The 20,075-nt window shown below is 43.6% G+C and overlaps 1 protein-coding gene across 1 annotated transcript in view; it reads right to left on the bottom strand.

The window, feature by feature from the left end:
- Positions 1-778: 778 nt before the first annotated feature.
- LOC146371298 (protein NLRC3-like) overlaps positions 779-20,075 on the bottom strand; it is an 85,619-nt gene continuing 66,322 nt past the window's right edge. The window contains exons 9-10 of the mRNA XM_084907810.1: positions 1,709-1,755; positions 779-1,537 (exon numbers count right to left, since the gene is read on the bottom strand). Coding sequence (XP_084763936.1) covers positions 999-1,537; positions 1,709-1,755 — 586 coding nt within the window. The 3' untranslated portion in view covers positions 779-998. The remainder of the gene's footprint in view (positions 1,538-1,708; positions 1,756-20,075) is intronic.

Here is a 20,075-nt window from a genome sequence, read left to right as displayed (position 1 = left end):
TCATAGGCCTCATCACAGACAATGATGAGACGGCCTATAGAGAGGAGGTGATGGCGCTGTACGAGTGGTGTCTGGAAATTAACCTGACTCTCAACATCAGCAAAACTAGAGAAATGATAGTGGACTACCGGAAACAACCAGTCAGGGAGCACCAGCCCATCCACATAAACAGTACCAAGGTCGAAAGGGTCAGCAGTTTCAAATTCCTTGGAGTCAACATCACCGAGGACTTCTCCTGGACCCTTCACACAGACACTGCTATCAGGAAAGACTCACCGGCGGCTTTATTTCCTGAGGAGGCTGAGGAAGTTTGGCATGAACGCCAACAACACCTCAAATTTCTACAGGTGTGCATTCGAGAGCTTGCTGACGAGCTGCATTACAGTTTGGTACGGAAGCTGCTCTGCCAGCAGCCGTAAATCACTACAGAGGGTGGTGAAGGCAACGGAGCACATCACTGGCACGAGGCTTCCTGCCATTCAGGACATTTATCTCCAGCGATGCCTCCGTAAAGCACACAGCATCATCAAGGACCACAGCCACCCAGCACACTCCACAGGACGCACTCGGAAGCTACCCTGCAGCTTCACAAGTACTCTGTATAATCTGCACTGGTCACTCCACCACTTTATTGATATTAATATTTTTAAAAAAAGTGAAATACTGTAAAAAAAAAAAAAAAAATTTGTACTATATATATATATATATATATATATATATATATATATATATATATATATATATATATGTACAGTAAGTTAAATGAAAATCTCTTTTTTTTTCTTTTACTACATCTTATTCATATTTTGCTCTTTACTATTTTTCTATTTATTTTTTTATTATTTATTTATTTTTTCTACTGTACCATTGTGCTGAGTGACAGTCTTCTGCTCGTCAAATACATTTCATTGCAATGTTGAGCCTGAGCTAACTTGCATATGACAAATAAAAAACTGAACATGACAAATAAAAAAAAAACTGAACTCTTTACACTCCACTCAGCACAGGGACACTGAGGAACCAGGAGACCAGAGTCTAAATCCAGGATAAAGAGTTTGAGTGAATGTGGTGTTGAAGGTGTGGAGGTGGATCAGAGTGTCAGAGGAGACTCTGTAGAAGGACAGAGTGCCAGCAGGACAGTCCACATACACTGCTACTCTGTTAGAGACAGAGGAGGAGGAGGAGGAGGAGGAGATGGATGTTTCTCTGTTATTGTGCCAGACAGAATGAGGACCATAATCAGTACAGTACAGACTCCAGGACTGATTATTAAATCCAAATTTGCTGTCATCACTAACTCCTTTCCTTCTGATTCTTCTGTAACTCACTGATATATAAACTCCTCCTCTCCACTGGACCTCCCAGTAACAGCGACCAGTCAGACCATTTCTACACAGCAGCTGATACCAGCAATCAAATCTGTCTGTATGATCAGGATATGACTGAACCTCCTCCACACGTGTCACCTTCCTGTTGTTGTCAGACAGTTGGAGGTTTGTGTTCACTGTGTTTGTGTCGATTGTGAGTTGACAGGAATCTGATGGAGAGAACAAACACAATCCAGCTGCAGTTATTGATCCATCATCTGTTCATTGATTGACACTTTGATGATGACTCCTGACATCAGAGATGTGAATGAGTGATGTGACAGTTTGAAGATGGTTGAATGTGTGCTTGTTTTCATGAATCCCATTAAAAACACACTTACACTTCCTCAGACCTGGTCTCAACCATCGGACTCCAGCAGGCTCCACCCTGAAAGGAGGAGGGGGGTCAGAGCAGCACAGTCAGCATGCACACATGGACATTACATGGCTCTGTTAGACACTGATAAAGGAACAGTCCAACATTTCGCTCTCGCTCTGCAGGCCTACTTGTTGTTCCTAGAGTATTTAAAAGTAGAATGGGAGGCAGAGCCTTCAGTTTTCAGGCCCCTCTTCTGTGGAACCAGCTTCCAGTTTGGATTCAGGAGACAGAAACTATCTCTACTTTTAAGATTAGGCTTCAAACTTTCCTTTTTGCTAAAGCATATAGTTAGGGCTGGACCAGGTGACCCTGAATCCTCCCTTAGTTATGCTGCAATAGACGTAGGCTGCCGGGGGTTCCCATGATGCATTGAGTTTTTCCTTTCTCACTCACTATAGTCGTGTCAAAATTCATGGGCTGCATCCTCCTGAGGACCCGGCCTTTGCAGTCTACGTGGGCCGGGTCCTCAGAAGGTCGGGTAGGCCGGAAGTGAACGGCTGTGAAATTGGACAGTCTAGCCTTCAGATATGCGTCACCACTGTCTCGATGGAGTTTAATAGACTCAGCCGTCTGCTCCTTGCTATCTAAAATATAACAGTACACTGGTGTAAATTCTCGAACATCTCACACTTCTGTTTAATCAGTTTTCTGTTTGATGTTTATTCAGCTGTGTGAAAACCACCAAAAAGTTTTTTTAATCTAATCTGATCTAATAACGTTACTCTCAGCCAAACCAATTTACTCACAACAACAGTCACCTCAAGGCGCTTTATAAGCTCTACAAGGTCATTAAGATAAGATGGGGCCTGATTATTTAAGACCTTGTATGTGAGGAGCAGGATTTTGAATTCTGGATTTAACAGGAAGCCAAAACAGGAGAAATCTGCTCTCTCTTTCTAGTCCCTGTCAGGACTCTTGCTGCAGCATTTTGGATTAGCTGAAGGCTTTTCAGTGAGTTTTTTGGACATCCTGATAATAATGAATTACAGTCGTCCAGCCTGGAAGTAATAAATGCATGAACTAGTTTTTCAGCGTCACTCTGAGACAGGATATTTCTAACTTTAGAGATGTTGCACAAATGGAAGAAAGCAGTCTTACATATTTGTTTAATATGTGCGTTGAAGGACATGTCCTGGTAAAAAATGACTCCAAGGTTCCTCACAGTGTTACTGGAGGCCAAGGTAATGCCATCCAGAGGAAGAATCTGGTTAGATACCATATTTCTAAGATTTTCAGGGCCGAGTACAATAACCTCAGTTTGATCTGAATTAAGAAGCAGAAAGTTAGCGGCCATCCAGGTCTTTATGTCTTTATTGCTGCAGATTCATTAATCTGTGTGTGTTACCTGGCTTCATGGACAGATAGATATGGGTGTCATCTGCATAGCAGTGAAAATTTAGGCTATGTCTTCTAATGATGCTGCCTAAGGGAAGCTAGAGTTGTTTGTCTCGAGACCGGTCTTGGTCTCGACGGACTTTGGTCTCAGTCTTGGTCTCGCTGTCTCGGTCTTGCTTTCTCAAATCGACATAGTGTTCGGGAGATTTGAAGTCAACCATCAGCGAAGTGGGGGGGTGGCTTACTGGGCTTAAGCCTGGGTCATTTTTTCAGAAGCTCGGGGTCTTTTGGAGTGTAATTTGTTTCATAGTTTGATGCCTGACTGACAACTGTATAAAACAAAAACAAAACAAAAAATTTGAAGTAATAGCACAAATTGTGAGAATTTAGGACTGTGCATAAATTCCCCCTAATTTTGGTATGATCCGAACTCAGGCACTAGGCGACTGAGCACAGCACACATGTGAGCGAGGGGGGAGAAGCTGCTGCCTGCGAGTTTGCTGCAGACAGAGGAGAGCTTAAGTTTGAGCAGGTACCAAAGCAAATCATTCGTACTGTCCAAGTAATGGAAATATGACGGTGTATCACAAAAGATTGATATCAAACGGATCACTTGGCCCATATTACGTTACTTGCTCTTCGAGTGAATCAACATATAGCGAAATGAAAAGCCGAACAACAACAATGCTGTTTTTTTTTAGTGAGTCTTAGCTTACACGTGTGTTTCATATTTTCAGTTGTTTCCCTCCACGGCTAAACAAACTCTCTAAATCGGTTTCAATTGTGTACTGATGAACACAACAATGGACACAAGGAGCTTCTTTCAAAGAAAAAACTCAGGTAGGTTATTTTATATATTATGCTTTGTATGTTCTTCAGTATATCTATGCAAAACAAGAGGAATTTCTATACACAGCAGTATATTCACAGTTGAAACCAGATATTTACATACACTTTAGGGAAAAAACATATTTCCCTAAATTTCCCACATTTTTTTTTTACTGTTAAACATCAATTTACAGTAAACTTGTTTTGTTTTAGATAAATAAATATTGAAATATCTTTTGAATTAGTTAAATGTCAGAATAAAAAGAGGGAGCGGTCTATTTTAATCACTTTCATCAAATTTAGGAGAACATGTACACTAAGTTTATTGCTAATTAATAAGAAAACTCCAGACGATTCCATTCTGAGCTGAAGAAGCTTCTGATTGGTTAGTAGAGTCCATGTGAGTAAATTGGTGGCACAGCTGTGGATGCATATAAGGCAAAACACAGAGCCTGTTTCTGTGACATGGGAAAATCAAGAGATGTCAACCAAAACACCAGGAAAAGAAATTCATGAATCTGGGGAGACCCAGGACCCTGACAAAGAATTGTGGAGCTCCATAAGTGTGGCTCAATTTTGAATACAATTTGGTGCCATTTACAATTAAGAAATACAGATAGTTTCTCTCTTTACTCTTAAAGTTAACAAATATGTGTTTTTTTATATTTATCAATCTAAAAAAACTAAACATTTAGTCTGATTTGATGTCACAATTAAAAAAGTGTTTGTGTTTTTATCTGAAGAGTTTGTAAATATCTGGTTTCAACTGTATATTTGATGATGTTGGTGTTTGACTTGATTGACAGCAGAGAGAGAGAGAGAGGAACAGAGAGAGAGAGAGAGAGAGAGAGAGAGAGAGAGAGCGGAACAGAGAGAGAGAGAGAGAGAGCGGAACAGAGAGAGAGAGAGAGGGGACAGAACAGAGATGGAACAAGAGCATGTGAGACACACATGTTAGTCACATGGTTGTTTGCCAAAACTCATCAGAACATGTATGTACCTAGTGTTTCTTTTTAGATACCATTTGTTACTTTTCAAATTCTATATTTATTAAGTTATGCAGGCTTATGAAGGCTAAATAATTATATAAACTTCTCTGAATCTAAATAGTGTACTATGGTAGAATTAAAAATAGTGTAGTGCAGGTCTATGATGATTTTTAGTGCTACTATCATCTAGGTTTGATTCTGGTTCGGTCTTGGTTAAGTCCTCAGTAGTCCTGATTTTGAACTGTTGTAGTCCTGTTTTAATTCCAGATCAGTTCTGGGTCTGGTTGAATTGGGGTTTAGTCCCTGTGTCTTGATACAGCCTGACTTTGTTCTGCCTTGCTGCTTAATTAAAAACTAGTTTAAGGTGTCCTGCATATGTGATATATATTTTTCCCTATATGAAGTCTTTCGTTTTTGAGCAAAACTCAAAACAGAGCCTATTAATCTTTCAGTCATTTCTACCCTCACTTAAATTCCTTTCGATGCTCAGCTCTCACACAGTGGCTCAGCTATGCTCCAATCACTCCATACTGTGGCCAATCACATGCGAGGATATAGGATAATATCATTATGTGGAAAACAGAGAGGGTGAGAGACGCGACAGTCAGGTGGAGCGTACGTCTGTCCTCTCAGTAAGTGAGTGAGACAGTAGACAGCGGTGAGGAGGGCTGTGCGAAAGCAAAAACACAGAAATGTGCCTGTAAACGTAGCAGCATCTGGCTGTAGTTTAAAGACTTTTTTGTCTCAGTCTTGGTCTCGTCTCGACTTGGTGTTGGTCTTGTCTTGGTCTCGGTTTAGGCGGTCTTGACTACAAGTCTAGGGGAAGCATGTATAATGTAAACAGAATTGGTCCTAGCACTGAACCCTGTGGAACTCCATAATTAACCTCAGTGTGTGAAGAGGACTCTCCATTTACATGTACAAATTGGAGTCTATTAGATAGATATGATACAAACCACTGCAGTGCAGTACCTGTAATACCTACAGCATGTTCTAATCGCTCTAATAGGATATTATGGTCGACAGTATCGAACGCTGCACTGAGGTCTAGCAGGACAAGCACAGAGATGAGTCCACTGTCAGAGGCCATAAGAAGATCATTTGTAACCTTCACTAAAGCTGTTTCTGTGCTGTGATGAGCTCTGAAACCTGACTGAAACTCTTCAAATAAACCATTCCTCTGCAGATGATCTGTTAGCTGTTTGACAACTACTCTTTCAAGGATGTTTGATATGAAAGGAAGGTTGGAGATTGGCCTATAATTAGCTAAGACTGCTGGGTCTAGAGATGCTTTTTGAGTAAAGGTTTAACTACAGCCAGCTTGAAGGCCTGTGGTACATAGCTGATTATTAGAGATAGGTTGATCATATTTAAGATCGAAGAATTAATTAATGGCAGGACTTCTTTGAGCGGTTTTGTAGGAATGGGGTCTAAAAGACACGTTGATGGTTTGGAGGAAGTAATTATTGAAGTTAACTCAGAAAGATCAATTGGAGAAAAAGAGTCTAACTTAACATCAATGGTACTAAGAGTAGCTGTAGATAATATTACATCTGTGGGATGATTATTGGTAATTTTTTCTCTAATGATAAAAACTTTATTTGTGAAGAAGTTCATGAAGTCATTACTAGTTAACGTTAAAGGGATGGTTGGCTCAAAAGAGCTCTGACTTTTTGTCAGCCTGGCTACAGAGCTGAAGAGAAACCTGGGGTTGTTCTTATTTTCTTCAATCAGTGATGAATAGTAAGATGTTCTGGCTTTGCGGAGGGCTTTCTTATAAAGCAGCAAACTATTTCTCCAGGCTAAATGATGATCCTCTAAATTTGTGACACGCCATTTCCTCTCCAGATTACGAGTCATCTGCTTTAGGGTACGTGTTTGAGAATTATACCACGGAGTCAGGTACTTCTGATTAGAGACCTTAGTTTTCACAGGAGCTACAGTATCCAGAGTCGTACGTAGTGAGGAGGTGAAATTATTAACAAGATAATCGACCTCTGTTGGGGTAGCGTTCAGATAGCTGCTCTGCTCTGTGTTGGTACAGGGCATTGAAGATGATAACAGTGGGTGGATTATATTCTTAAACTTAGTTACAGCACTTTCAGAAAGACATCTACTGTGATAAAGTCTACTCTCCACTGCTGTGTAATCAATTATTGTAAATGTTATCAGGAAATGATCAGACAGGAGAGGGTTTTCAGGAAACACTGTTAAATGTTCAGTTTCTATGCCATATGTTAAAACAAGATCTAGAGTGTGATTAAAGTGGTGGGTGGGTTCTTTTACATTTTGAGAGAAGCCAATTGAGTCTAATAACAGACTAAATGCCATGTTGAGGCTGTCATTTTTAGCATCTACATGGATGTTAAAATCACCCACAATAATTATTTTATCTGAGCTCAGAACTAAATCAGATAAAAAGTCTGAGAAATCAGACAGAAACTCTGTGTAAGGCCCAGGTGGACGATAGATGATAATAAGTAAGACTGGTTTCTGAGTTTTACAGCTGGGGTGGACGAGGCTGAGCATCAGGCTTTCAAATGAATTAAAAGTCTGTCTTGGTCAATGTTCCCTCTAAGTTTTTCACGTGTCTGAGCGAACACACAAACTCCCTGAACGGACACTTGGACCACTGTGAGCAACAGCACACGTGTGCACTGTGGTCACGCTGGCATCTAATCCATCCAAGTTACATGGTTTATTGAAATAATCAAATTACGGCATTTATGTTAGACTACTTTTAATTAACTGCTTCAGCCCACTTACAATGAAAATTAAAAACAGTCTTGTTCATGACCTGTGTAGCATGTTAACACTATTGGAAGTAAAAATAACTTGAACTCCAATTTTGAAAACACAACTTTTTTTTAAATTTTTTATAAAGCTCTGACTGTATTATGAGTCTGTGGTCTGGGAGAGAGTCCTGTCTGCAAAATATAGTATATAATGACCAATGCTGGGCAATTTATTATATAGTTACTTCTTCAAAAAAGTAACTCAGTTCGGCAAACAACAAAGTTTATTGCAGCTATTTTTTTTAAATGCAGTCAAGGCATTTTTAAATAAACATTTCAAACTATTTACAGAACAATCAGCTGTTCTGCATCAAATCTGATGCCAAATTATTTGTGCCACTCCAAAAAATAATTTCTGTCCACTATGAGATGAAGGAGAACAACAGCCTGATCCCTGCCTGACAACAGCAGATGTATCACTGCTGTAACACCTGTAACATTCAGCAGTCGCCTCATTGTTCTGACACACACAACAAAACTATTGACTACACTACACACTAACTACACACTAACTACACAAGATTTGCGCTAAACGTCTCAAATCTCTCACATCTCAAAGCACCACCGTCACCCCTACTCCCCCTGTTTCTTAACAACTAGATGCCACGTTGCCATATCATTTTTTGATTGGTGGACATGGTACATTTTTGGACGAATAGGAAAGGGTGAGGGGGGTGGAGTTTGTTCTTGCTCACAGGCTTTTGAGTGTTTTCCTTATAAAACGCCGTTTTTACCATTTCTTCCCGCAGTAAATATAAACAACGATAGTATTCAGGAGGAAAACCAAACATTGCAGATATTTTTAATCATAACTCTGGTTTTACGTGGCCGATCAACACAATTTAAAAACTTGTATAAAGTCCACAGTTTTTCCGTCAGTTGTTCCGTCTGTCCTGCTCACATCTCCAATGGTTGTACACGTTGTCATTAACGTGGCTTCACTCCACATCAGCCACGCTGCTTTGCTTGCTAAATCACCGGTGTCGGCACATAAGGACGCTGTCATAGCCTGTCAACCACGTTGATTAGCTGCGTATATACGAATGTGAAACACTGCAACTCTGCTTCCTGGTCCCAACTCTGGATAGTCACATTTTGGGGGGTTTAATGAATTTGTCCATATTTCTAGAAATGAGAGCTGCTCCATCCAAAGTGGGATGGATGCCGTCTCTCCTAACAAGACCAAGTTTCCTCCAGAAGGTTTGCCAATTATCTATGAAGCCCACATCATTTTTTGAACATCACTCAGACAGCCAGCAATTTAAGGAGAACATGCGGCTAAACATGTCACTCCTGGTCTGATTGGGGAGGGGACCTATGGAAGCCCGTTTCCGCCACTAAATAAAAACAAAACAGCTAGTATCCATAACTCGAAATTTCGAGTTATTTTCTTGAAATTTCGACTTATTAACTCGAAATTTCGAGAAAAGTAACTCGAAATTTCGAGTTACTTTTCTCAAAATTTCGAGTTACTTTTCTCAAAATTTCGAGTTACTTTTCTCAAAATTTCGAGTTAGCGCTGCCAATCAAAAATATACGTGAATGAGGTCGCTTTCTTGTTACCCGGAAGCATATGGCGCAGAGGACCGCGCACTCAAAAACGGATCCCAACAAATTGGCGCTTTCGGGAGTATGTTTGCTGATAGTAACACCATGTGATTCAGCTAATAACACAGGGATTTCATCATTTGTGAAGCCAGGCTGAAAACACTCAGCAATCTGTGCATTCACGACTGGATGTAATACCGGTAGCTTAGCTGTAGCATTTGTAGCTGAGGGCTTCAGCTTCCGGGTAACAAGGAAATGACGTCATTCACGTAGATTACTGATTGGCAGCGCTAACTCGAAATTTCGAGTTACTTTTCTCAAAATTTTGAGTTAATAAATCGAAATTTCGAGTTAATATGTCGAAATTTCGAGAAAGTAACTCGGAATTTCGAGAAAATAACTCGGAATTTTGAGTTATGGATCCTTTTTTTTTTTTTTAGTGGCGGAAACGGGCTTCCATAGGGGACCAGACAATACAGAGTCCAACATTGTTTTGGAAAAAGGCAGACTGCCACACAATATAAATTCTGCCAGCATTAGTCTCCTGCTAAAACCAGGCAAACACCCTTTATTATACCGTCCACCATCCCTTATAAATGCAGACCTCAAAATAATCTGCAAAGCCCTCTCAAAAAGATTAGAGAAAATAATCCCCCTCTAAATTCATCCTGACCAAACTGGTTTCATAAAAGGTAGGCACTCATCAACAAATACACGCGGATTACTTAATTTAATAGACTACTCATACAGTAAAAACCTTGAAACCACAATGAGAAAGCACAAACACGCATAAGCATCAACTTCCGTTTGAAGAAAAGACCCACGTTCATGAGTTAAACCTCAGTGTGTTTGTTGACAATTTTTTCGGTTTCAGTATCCTGCAGAAAATCTCGGTCTGTTACAGTGAAACTATACACACAGCTTAGTTGCACTGATAGAGAAGCCACTGAAACAGCTCAGCTCCTTCGTGGACGAGGCGCAGCGAACAAATACTGTCAAATACTGCGTGAGCCATGGCACCACTTACCTCAACATCCAGCTGTGAAAGCTGCATCAACCTGAGCCAAAAAGTGATCGAGCTGGAACAAAGGATATCCACGCTATACCAAATCTAGGGGGCGGAACGCGAACTTGACACGATCCTCCTTGGCAAAGCTCAAACCACCGCCGACACCGTGCACCACCCAGCTGTTGTGTCCCAAGATCCCGCCAACAGTCAACCCAGGCTCTCAACTTGCGTCGCTGGTGTTTCTGCCACGGACGAGAACTGCTGGTTTCAACTAGGGGCCAGACCCAAGGCTCTGGTCAGCTCCACTCCAACCAGCGCCATGGACCGTGGTTGAGACGCGCAGTGGCTGCAGGGGGGCCAGGAGGATCCGTCTCTCGCACCCTCACCCCTCCGGTGCGGTAGAACTGGAGAATAAATTCAGCGTCCTGGATCCTTTGGACTTTCCTCCTCTGACCGCTAGCCCTCGCCATCCCGCTGTGTCGCTGAGGTCTGCACCATCTCCACCTCTATGCCACCAGAGCCGCGGCGGGCAGCTGACGCTGCGGTGCAAACTCACCGCGGAGAGCTGTGCTTTACCCCGGCTCCTCGGAGAAGAAGACTTGCGGCGCGGCTACCTGGGAGTCACTCACGTGGTCCGGTTGGTGCATCTCCATTTGAACACCCCCGGTGCCGTGGTGCGGGCGTCTCAGATGGCCAGCAGCCCCCGGTGGCACCTCCTCTCTCCACGCTGGTCCTCAGGGATTCAATCGTCCGGGCCCACCCCCCACCTGCGGCAGAGGGATAGGCCGTTTCAGCCGGCTGCTCAGCCTTAACACCTGGCTTTCCTCCGCCTGTGTCTCCCACGGCGTGGGTTTTATTAACAATTTTGATGCCTTCTGGGAGAGGAGGCATCTTTTTGGGGCAGACGGGCTCCACCTCAATGCCTGGGGACGCTGTCTGCTGTCCGCCAATTTGGCATTTGGCGTACAGCACTCCCGCACACCGCCCTGTCCTTACCCCAAACCGACATTACCTGCTGATCTGTCCGCCAGTGACTGATGTCCCCCTGGTCCCAGCTCCTATATTTATTCCACTTTTAACAGTAATACACAAAACTCTGGACTCGGACCTCTCTCTCCCACAGTCAACACAATACCCGTCATAATCACAAACAGAGAGCAACAGAATTATCATAAATCCAGTAAGTCCAAAAACATTAATAACCTCCGGCCTCTTCAAAAATATCAACATCCATTCAACTCTATTGTCAAAAATCCACCAGTCTCAATCAGTATGGCACTTTTAAATGTCCGCTCTCTGTGGAACAAGTCTTTTATTATTAATGATTTAATTTTAGATAATAAACTTGACTGTTTATTTTTAACTGAAACATGGCTGGGCTCGGAAGCACCAGTTGTTCTCACTGAGGCCTCCCCACCAAATTTGAATTTCTCTTTTTCTATTAGAAGTGGTGAGAGAGGTGGTGGGACTGCATCTTTAACTAACAACACACTCACCACCAAACACATTTTATTTGATCATTTTACCACTTTTGAATTCCATGCTATTGTTTTCAGCAGCCCTCCAGTTTTATCTGTCACACTTTACAGACCACCTACAGACAGCGCTGCTTTTATCAAGGGATTCTCAGAGTTTTTAACAAACATACACTCAAAATATAACATGATAATTTTAACCGGTGACTTTAACCTGCACATAGATAATCCTTCTGACTCTGCAGCAAAAGAATTCTTAAACATTCTTCACTGTTTGGATTTTACCAGCACGTCACGCAGCCGACTCACAACAAAGGACACACTCTGGACCTGGTCATCACCCACGGGCTGTCCACCAGCGTGTCCTCTGTTGTTGACCTGGCTGTCTCTGACCACTACTGTGTGTTTTTTAACATCACCGGTTTTATTCAGCGGGAGACCTCGGTGCGAACGAGCTGGCCCCAGTGTTGTCTGGCATTTTCAACTCCTCACTGCAGGCATGTCATGTGCCTGCCTGCTTCAAGTCCTCTACCATAATCCCTGTCCCCAAGAAACCAAGGATCACTGGACTAAATGACTACAGACCTGTGGCTCTGACATCTGTGGTCATGAAGTCATTTGAGCGCCTGGTTCTCTCCTATCTCAAGACCCTCACGGCCCCCCTCCTGGACCCCCTGCAGTTTGCGTACAGAGCCAACAGGTCTGTAGATGACGCCATCAACATGGCCCTACACTTCATCCTGCAGCATCTGGACTCCCCAGGAACCTACGCCAGGATCCTGTTTGTGGACTTCAGCTCTGCCTTCAACACCATCCTTCCAGACCATCTCCAAGGCAAGCTTTCCCAGATGAATGTGCCTGATCCCATCTGCCGGTGGATCACTGACTTCCTGACGGACAGGAAGCAGCACGTGAGGCTGGGAAAGAATGTCTCGGACTCCCGGACCATCAGCACCGGCTCCCCTCAGGGCTGTGTTCTTTCTCCTCTGCTCTTCTCCCTGTATACCAACTGCTGCACCTCCACCCACCAGTCTGTCAAGCTAATCAAGTTTGCAGATGACACCACCGTTATTGGACTCATCTCGGACGGGGATGAGTCTGCCTACAGGAGGGAGGTTGAACATCTGGTGTCCTGGTGCAGCCACAACAACCTGGTGCTGAATGCCCAGAAGACAGTGGAGATTATTGTGGACTTCAGGAAGCACACAGCCCCACTCCCCCCCATCATCCTGACTGACACCCCCATCACCTCTGTGGACTCATTCCGCTTCCTGGGTACCACCATCACCCAGGACCTGAAGTGGGAGCCCACCATCACCTCCGTCATTAAGAAAGCCCAGCAGAGGATGTACTTCCTGAGGCAGCTGAAGAAATTCAACCTGCCAACACGGACGATGATGCAATTCTACACTGCAATCATCGAGTCCATCCTCACCTCCTCCATCACCGTGTGGTACGCTGGAGCCACTATCAGGGACAAACAGAGACTGCAGCGTGTTGTGCGCTCTGCTGAGAAGGTGATTGGCTGCAGACTCCCATCTCTGCAGGACCTGTACACCTCCAGGACACTGGGGCGTGCAGCTCGGATCTCAGCTGACCCTTCTCATCCTGGACACAGTCTGTTTGACCTGCTCCCCTCAGGCAGGAGGCTCCGGTCCATTCGCACCAGAACCTCTCGCCATAAGAACAGTTTCTTCCCCTCTGCTGTTGGACACATGAACAATAACCGTATGACTGTTCCCACCACTAACACATGACCCTACGCTGTGTTCACTGCATCATTCCATGTTTGGCACTGATCACCACCTGCACTCATGTATATATCATGTATATATCTATCTACTTAGCACTTTTAATTCTTATTCTTATTTTTTATTTTATTTTATTTTTTCTCATGTCTATTTAAGCGTTATTTATGACAGTATGTTTGCACTAAGCACCGCAGCAATTTCCTAATGTTGTAAACCTGCTCAACATTTGGCAATAAAACCCTTTCTGATTCTGATTCTGATTCTGATTCTGATTCTGAACTCTGAGGAGGCGCTATCTAACCTCTGAAGTGGCTGCAAGTTTTACCAGGGTTTTAGACGAATGCCCCCTGTGATTTTACCTGCACCCTGTGATTTGATTTTTAATCATTTCAACAGCAAACTGAAGAAAAGCCTTGACTCTGTTGCTCCACTCACCACCAAAAAGATTAACGTAAAACATGCATCACCCTGGAGAAACGAAGAAGTCAAAAAACTCAAAAGAAATTGCAGGACAGCAGAAAGGAGATGGAGGAAAAATAAAAATGCAATCAACCTTCAAATACTTTGCGAGCAACTTAAAATGTACAATAATACACTAAGGAATTCAAGAAATTTATACTTTGCCAAAATAATCAGTAATAACAAAAATAATCCCAAGGTCCTCTTTTCCACCATAGATCATTTATTTAACCCTGATTTTAACAGCTCCCAAAGAACCCCACAGACTCACTCTGTGAGCAGTTTGCAGACCACTTCAGGGGAAAAGTCAGCACCATCAGATGTGATATTTTATCTTCTCGTGATATGATTTTAAACACATCTGAGGGCTCGATTGTACCTGAGGAGACACTGGACAGCTTTGTCCTGGTTAATGCTGAAAACCTTAAGAAAGTTTTCTCCACAGTGAGACCCACCACATGTCGTGTAGATCCAATCCCCTCTTCACTTTATAAAACACTTTATGGATTTTTTGAAGCTGAGCTTTTATACATGATGAATTGCTCTCTTCAGTTGGGTGTCTTCCCTGCTGCCTTTAAAACAGCGGTGGTGAGGCCCCTTCTGAAGAAGAGCAATTTGGATTGTAATGATTTTAATAACTACAGACCTGTATCCAAGTCACCATTTTAAAGTAAAATCTTAGAAAAACTTGTTTTTACTCAGATTAATGACTTTCTGAATGATAGACAGATCCTGGAGATATTCCAGTCTGGATTTAGGGTGAACCACAGCACAGAGACGGCTCTCCTAAAGGTTCTAAATGATCTTAGATGTAACTGGGACTCCCAAAAGCTCTCAGTCCTGGTGCTGCTGGATCTAAGCGCAGCCTGTGATACAGTAGACCACGCTATTCTTTTAAACAGACTGAGACACATGGTGGGCCTCTCTGGTGCTGTACACAACTTTTATTACCAGTCACATTGATTACTGTAATGCCCTGCACTCTGGTCTCCCCAAAAAGAATATTTCACCTTTACAACTTTTACAAAACTCTGCAGCTGACGAAGACCAGAGGGCAGGCCCACATTACACCGGTTTTAGAATCGCTGCATTGTCTCCCCGTGTGTTTCAGGATCGATTTTAAAGTTCTTTTATTGGTTTTTAAATGTCTTAATGGTCTGGGGCCTTCTTATCTCTCAGATCTGCTTTTACCATATGAACCCTCGCGGACCTTGAGGTCCTCTGGTGCTGGCCTTTTGATTGTCCCTAAAGTCAGGACACATGCTCACGGAGAGGCAGCTTTTCAGTGGTATGGTCCTCGTCTTTGGAACAGCCTGCCGGAGGAGCTCAGGGCCGCAGAGAACGTACATGTTTTTAAAAACAGGCTCAAGACCCACCTTTTTAATTTAGCTTTTACCTTACATTTATTTATTTTATGCTTATTTATTCTATTTATATTATTAATTTAGATTTTACTTAATATTTTTTTATTTTATTCTTATTCATTTTTTATCTTCTTACTCTATTTATATTTATACTGTATCCCATTCTTATTTATTTTATCTTTTTACCCTGTATATATTCTTATTAGGTCATATCTCCAGTGTTTCCTCAGAGGGCGCTCTCTGCACCGGGGCTGTGATCGACCATGGCTGCTGTGGCTCTGTGGGTCTTCTCAGCCTGGCTGGGGGGCTTCTCACCCTCCCTCCTGCTGTGTGCCCAGCCTGGAGGCTGTGGTCTGTGACCAGCTCCCGGTGCAGACGGCTCCCTGTTATAGTGTTTCTTCACCTGGCTCATGTGTGCCCAGCCCAATTTTACTTTTTAAGTGTGTGTGTGTGTGTGTGTGTGTGGGGGGGGGGGGAACCATGATTGTTTATGTTCATGAGAGTGTGGGGAGTGAGTTGGAGGGTGGGGTGGGCTGCTTTTAACCATGTAAAGCACTTTGTGCTACATTGTTGTATGAAAAGTGCTTTATAAATAAAGACTGATTGACTGATTGATTGATTGAATATTATCTCTAGATGCAGAAGTGTTAAGAGTTAACTGGAAATTTCTGTTTGCAACTTTACACAAATTTGGTTTTGGATCCTCTTTCATTAACTGCTTAAAAATATTATACAATTCCCCAACAGCTTGTGTCAGAACAAATGACCAGACATCCTCCAGCTTCTGTCTCCTGAGGGGCACCAGACAGGGATGCCCACTCTCCCCTTCACTTTTTGCAATTTTTATCGAACCACTAGCAGCACCATTTAGACAGGCAAAAATTCAGGGCATAAAATGTAAGAACATAGAATATAAAATCAGTCTCTATGCGGATGATGTGTTACTTTTTCTCCAAAACTCACAAACCAACCTTTCTGAGGTAATTACTCTAATAAACTGCTTTTCAAGAATTTCCTATTATTCAATTAACTGGTCAAAATCTACAGTTCTTCCAATTAACTGCTCCTTCCATAATTCTTCTTCTCCCCCACTACAATCAGGAAATATTAAATATTTAGGTATTAATGTCTCTCCTAAGCTTTCAGACTTAACTAAATTAAACCACACCCCACTTCTAAAGACAGTAGAAGGCAATCTGACTAGATGGAAATCTCTACCCATATCTTTCATGGGAAGGGTCGCCACTATAAAAATGATGATCTTGCCAAAAAGAAATTACTTATTTTTAATGATCCCGAACAAACCATCACAAGATTGGTTCAGATCTCTGGATTCATATATTTCTAAATTCCTTTGGAAAGATAAACCCCCACGTATAAGCTTAAAAATGCTCCAAAGAACCAAGGATAAAGGAGGATTAGCTCTGCCTAATTTTCAACAATATTTCTTAGCCAACAGGCTTCAGTTTATCTCAGGATGGTTAAAACGTACCTTCTTAGATGAGCCCTGGCTAGATGTTGAACAGGCACTATGCAATAATCTAGAGATTTCAGACCTACCATTTATCAGCTCAAACATCAAAATACATGAATGCTTTAAAAGCATCAACATCAGCTCTCCTCTGACAGCATGGTGGGAGTTTCTAAAAATAACGGAGTCTTCATTAATCCCATGCAGACGTACACCTATCTGGAATAACCCTGACATATTAAAAAACAGTAATATGATTAATTTTCCAGAATGGAGTTGTAGAGGAATTAAATACTTAGAACATATATTAGAAGGAACAGACTTTATTCCATTTGACAGACTAGTTATACAATATGGGATCAACAAGAAAAGATTTAGAATTTAGAATATCAACAAATTAAATCCATAGTAAAAAAGAAATTTAACCTCAGTCAAGTTGAATTGGAAACACCACCAAGCACGGTATATTTTCTTACTCTTAAATCCCCTAAATTATTGTCTAAAAAAAATACAGAACACCTTCTAAAATAGATGAATCAATATCCCTTCCTATTGCAAAGTGGGAAGCAGATTTGTCAGTCGGCTTAGACGAAAACTTCTGGTCTCAGATTTGCTTAAAAACCTTTAAATTGATTAAAAATCCCAGTCTGCAATTAATACAATACAAAATACTACATAGAGTGCACTATACAGGTCATTGGATGTTCCAGATGGGCTTTACACCTTCCAACAACTGCTCACACTGTCAAGGCAATACACCAGACAATTACATCCACGCTCTTTGGTTCTGTCCACCAGTGCAGAAGTTTTGGCGCGAGATATGTGAAGACTTATCAAAGTGTCTGAAATGTAAACTTCCAACCTCCCCTTAAGTGTGCTTGTTGGGCAAATTGGATGATGTCACTACAGAAACTAATGCATTCCATATGGTTTTTACGGCCCTATGCATTGCCAAGAAAACGGTCCTCATGATCTGGAAAAATAAAAATAATCTTAATTCTAGCCAATATAGAAACCATCTAATAGATCACATTAGCCTCGATATAGCCTCTACCAACACATTAGATGAATCCCTCTGGGCTCCTTTGATCGGCTCCATCACCTAGCGGGGGTGGGGGGTCGTGGTTTGGTCCCGCCTTCGCCATTGTGGTTGATGTGGAGGTAGGGACAGGCTTAGGGCGTCAGGAGAATCCCTTGTGTTCATAACCTGGTTAGTGGCTCTGGTTGCTCTTAGAGGGTGTTCTCCTTGTGGCTGCGTGCATCAGGGCTGGGGGAGGGTCTGTGCTGGCGGACGTAGGTTACTGGCTTGGTAGCCTGGCTGCCCCTGAGTGGATCCGGGGCAGGCGTGGGAGCTTGGGGTTCGGGGGTGCTTCGCCTCTGCGCTAGGGCTCTGGCTGGGCCTTGGGGGCTTAGGTCCTTGTTGGTGTGTCGCCGAGGTTGTGGGTGGGTGCACGGGGGCTCAACCCTAGCGCAGGGGGCTCCCTTGCCTTGGTGGGTGCCGAAGGACAGGGGTGCCTACTGGGGTCAGTGGGGGAGCTGGCCCCAGGGAGGGGCATCTTGCTCCTCCCTTCTTTTCCTCCCCATCCCCAGCTGCTTCCCTCTTCCCGCTCCAACACACCCACCCACACAAGTAGGGCCTTGGGGTGTGGGTGTGTCACCAGGGTGCAGGGGAGGAATTCCCACCACCCCTCTGTCCCCTTCTGGCCACCTGTGCCTCAATTTTAATCCACAACTTATTATTCACACTCTCATAACACATACATATAGGGTCTTGAGGGTGGGCACGTTAACGGCGTCCAGTGGACGGTCTGTGTATTCAACCCCACCTCTGGCGCCGGTGCCCACTTCTCAATTTTAAATCCATGTAGACATTGAGGGTTCTCGGGAGGGGCCATGCTAACACCTGCTGATCTCTGGCAGCAGCACCATGCTCTCTCGTGTTTTAAATGCATATTAGAACAACAAGCAGCAACACTACACATGAGCGAGAGGAGGGAGGTTTGGGGTCTTCACACACCCCTGTTCTCTGCTGGCCATCAGGGCGGGGGGTGGCTGGGAGGAGGTGTTGGCTGTCCGACTGGGATCTGGGATGCGGGGCCTCCCTGCTGCTGCGGAGCCTGGGGCGGTCTGCTTGCCTCCACCCCGGGGGAAAGGGTAGCATCTCCTGGGTCTAGGTGCCGTTTCCCCCTCCAGGGGCGAGGGTACCTGGACCAGGGGTATAGAGTTTGTTTGGGGAGTGTGATTGTGTGTACAGTGTCCATGTATGTCAATTTCCCTATGTTGGGTGAATGCTGAGTATTTGTATATGTGTGCATGAGGGTGGGAATGCATGTTTGTGTCTGTGTGTGCCTGTTTGTCTGTGTCTATATGTCAGGTTGGGTCTTACACTCCACCTCTCTGTGAACTCCCAGGCCCTCCAAAGGCCTATCTCCCCTCACCACACTCCCTGCCGGTAACTGATGCCCTCAGGGGTTCTTAGTGTCCGGGACTGGGCGCTCAGGTATGTACCAGCTCACTCCCGGTGATTACTTGGCAGGGCTTGGTGCCTGTTGCTCGGTCAGGCCTCTTCTGGGGCAAAGGGGGCCCTCGGGCTTCCGGCCTCTGGGCCTGCGGGTCGGTTCACTCTGGCACAGCTGGCTGCCGGCAGAGCCGGTGGGCACGCCACTGCAGCCCCCTCTGGCTTCTGCTCCGTGGCTACTGGGTGACCCCTCATCTGGGGCTCTCCTCAGCTCTTCCCAGGAGGGTGGCACGGATGCCCCTCCGGTGGTCCTCCTTGGGCTCTCGCACTCTGGGGCCTCTGGATGTCTGGAACCTGGATCTCCTCCATGCCTGCTTCATGCCCTGGGTGACAGGGCTATGGCTCTCTACATCCTCTAGCAGACCATTACAAGGGGAAACCTTCTGAATACAAGCGTGCTGATCCACACAGGTGTGCACACGGGTGTTCACTGTTCATAGACATAAACTACACCTTTATTGGCTGCTATTTCCAAGCACATTGTGCGCTGTCGGTCCTGCTTGCTACACAACAACATTCAATATTAGTATTTACTGTTGTTTACACTTAGCTAGATTAACGTGATGGTGTTGTGTTTAGTATGTTGCTCTGTTTTTTTTGCTTGTTTTCTCTTCTTTTTCTCTCAACAGGTGATCCAGGAGATTTGTTTTCTCTTCTTTTTCCTTTTAAGTGCCCTTTCTCACTGTCCCTCTTCCCTTCTGTTTTTCTTTTCCTTCATCTTCTTTCTCCCCTTTCTATCCTTCAGTCATGTCTGTCCCGTCTGTAACAACTGAAAATAAAATAAATA

The sequence above is a fragment of the Perissodus microlepis genome, chromosome 16 (genome assembly GCF_051167445.1).
Source record: "Perissodus microlepis isolate ML-2025 ecotype Zambia chromosome 16, ASM5116744v1, whole genome shotgun sequence".
Taxonomy (NCBI): Eukaryota; Metazoa; Chordata; class Actinopteri; order Cichliformes; family Cichlidae; genus Perissodus; species Perissodus microlepis.
The sequence above is the reverse complement of the archived record's forward strand: the minus strand, read 5'-3'. Positions and strand labels throughout refer to the sequence as shown.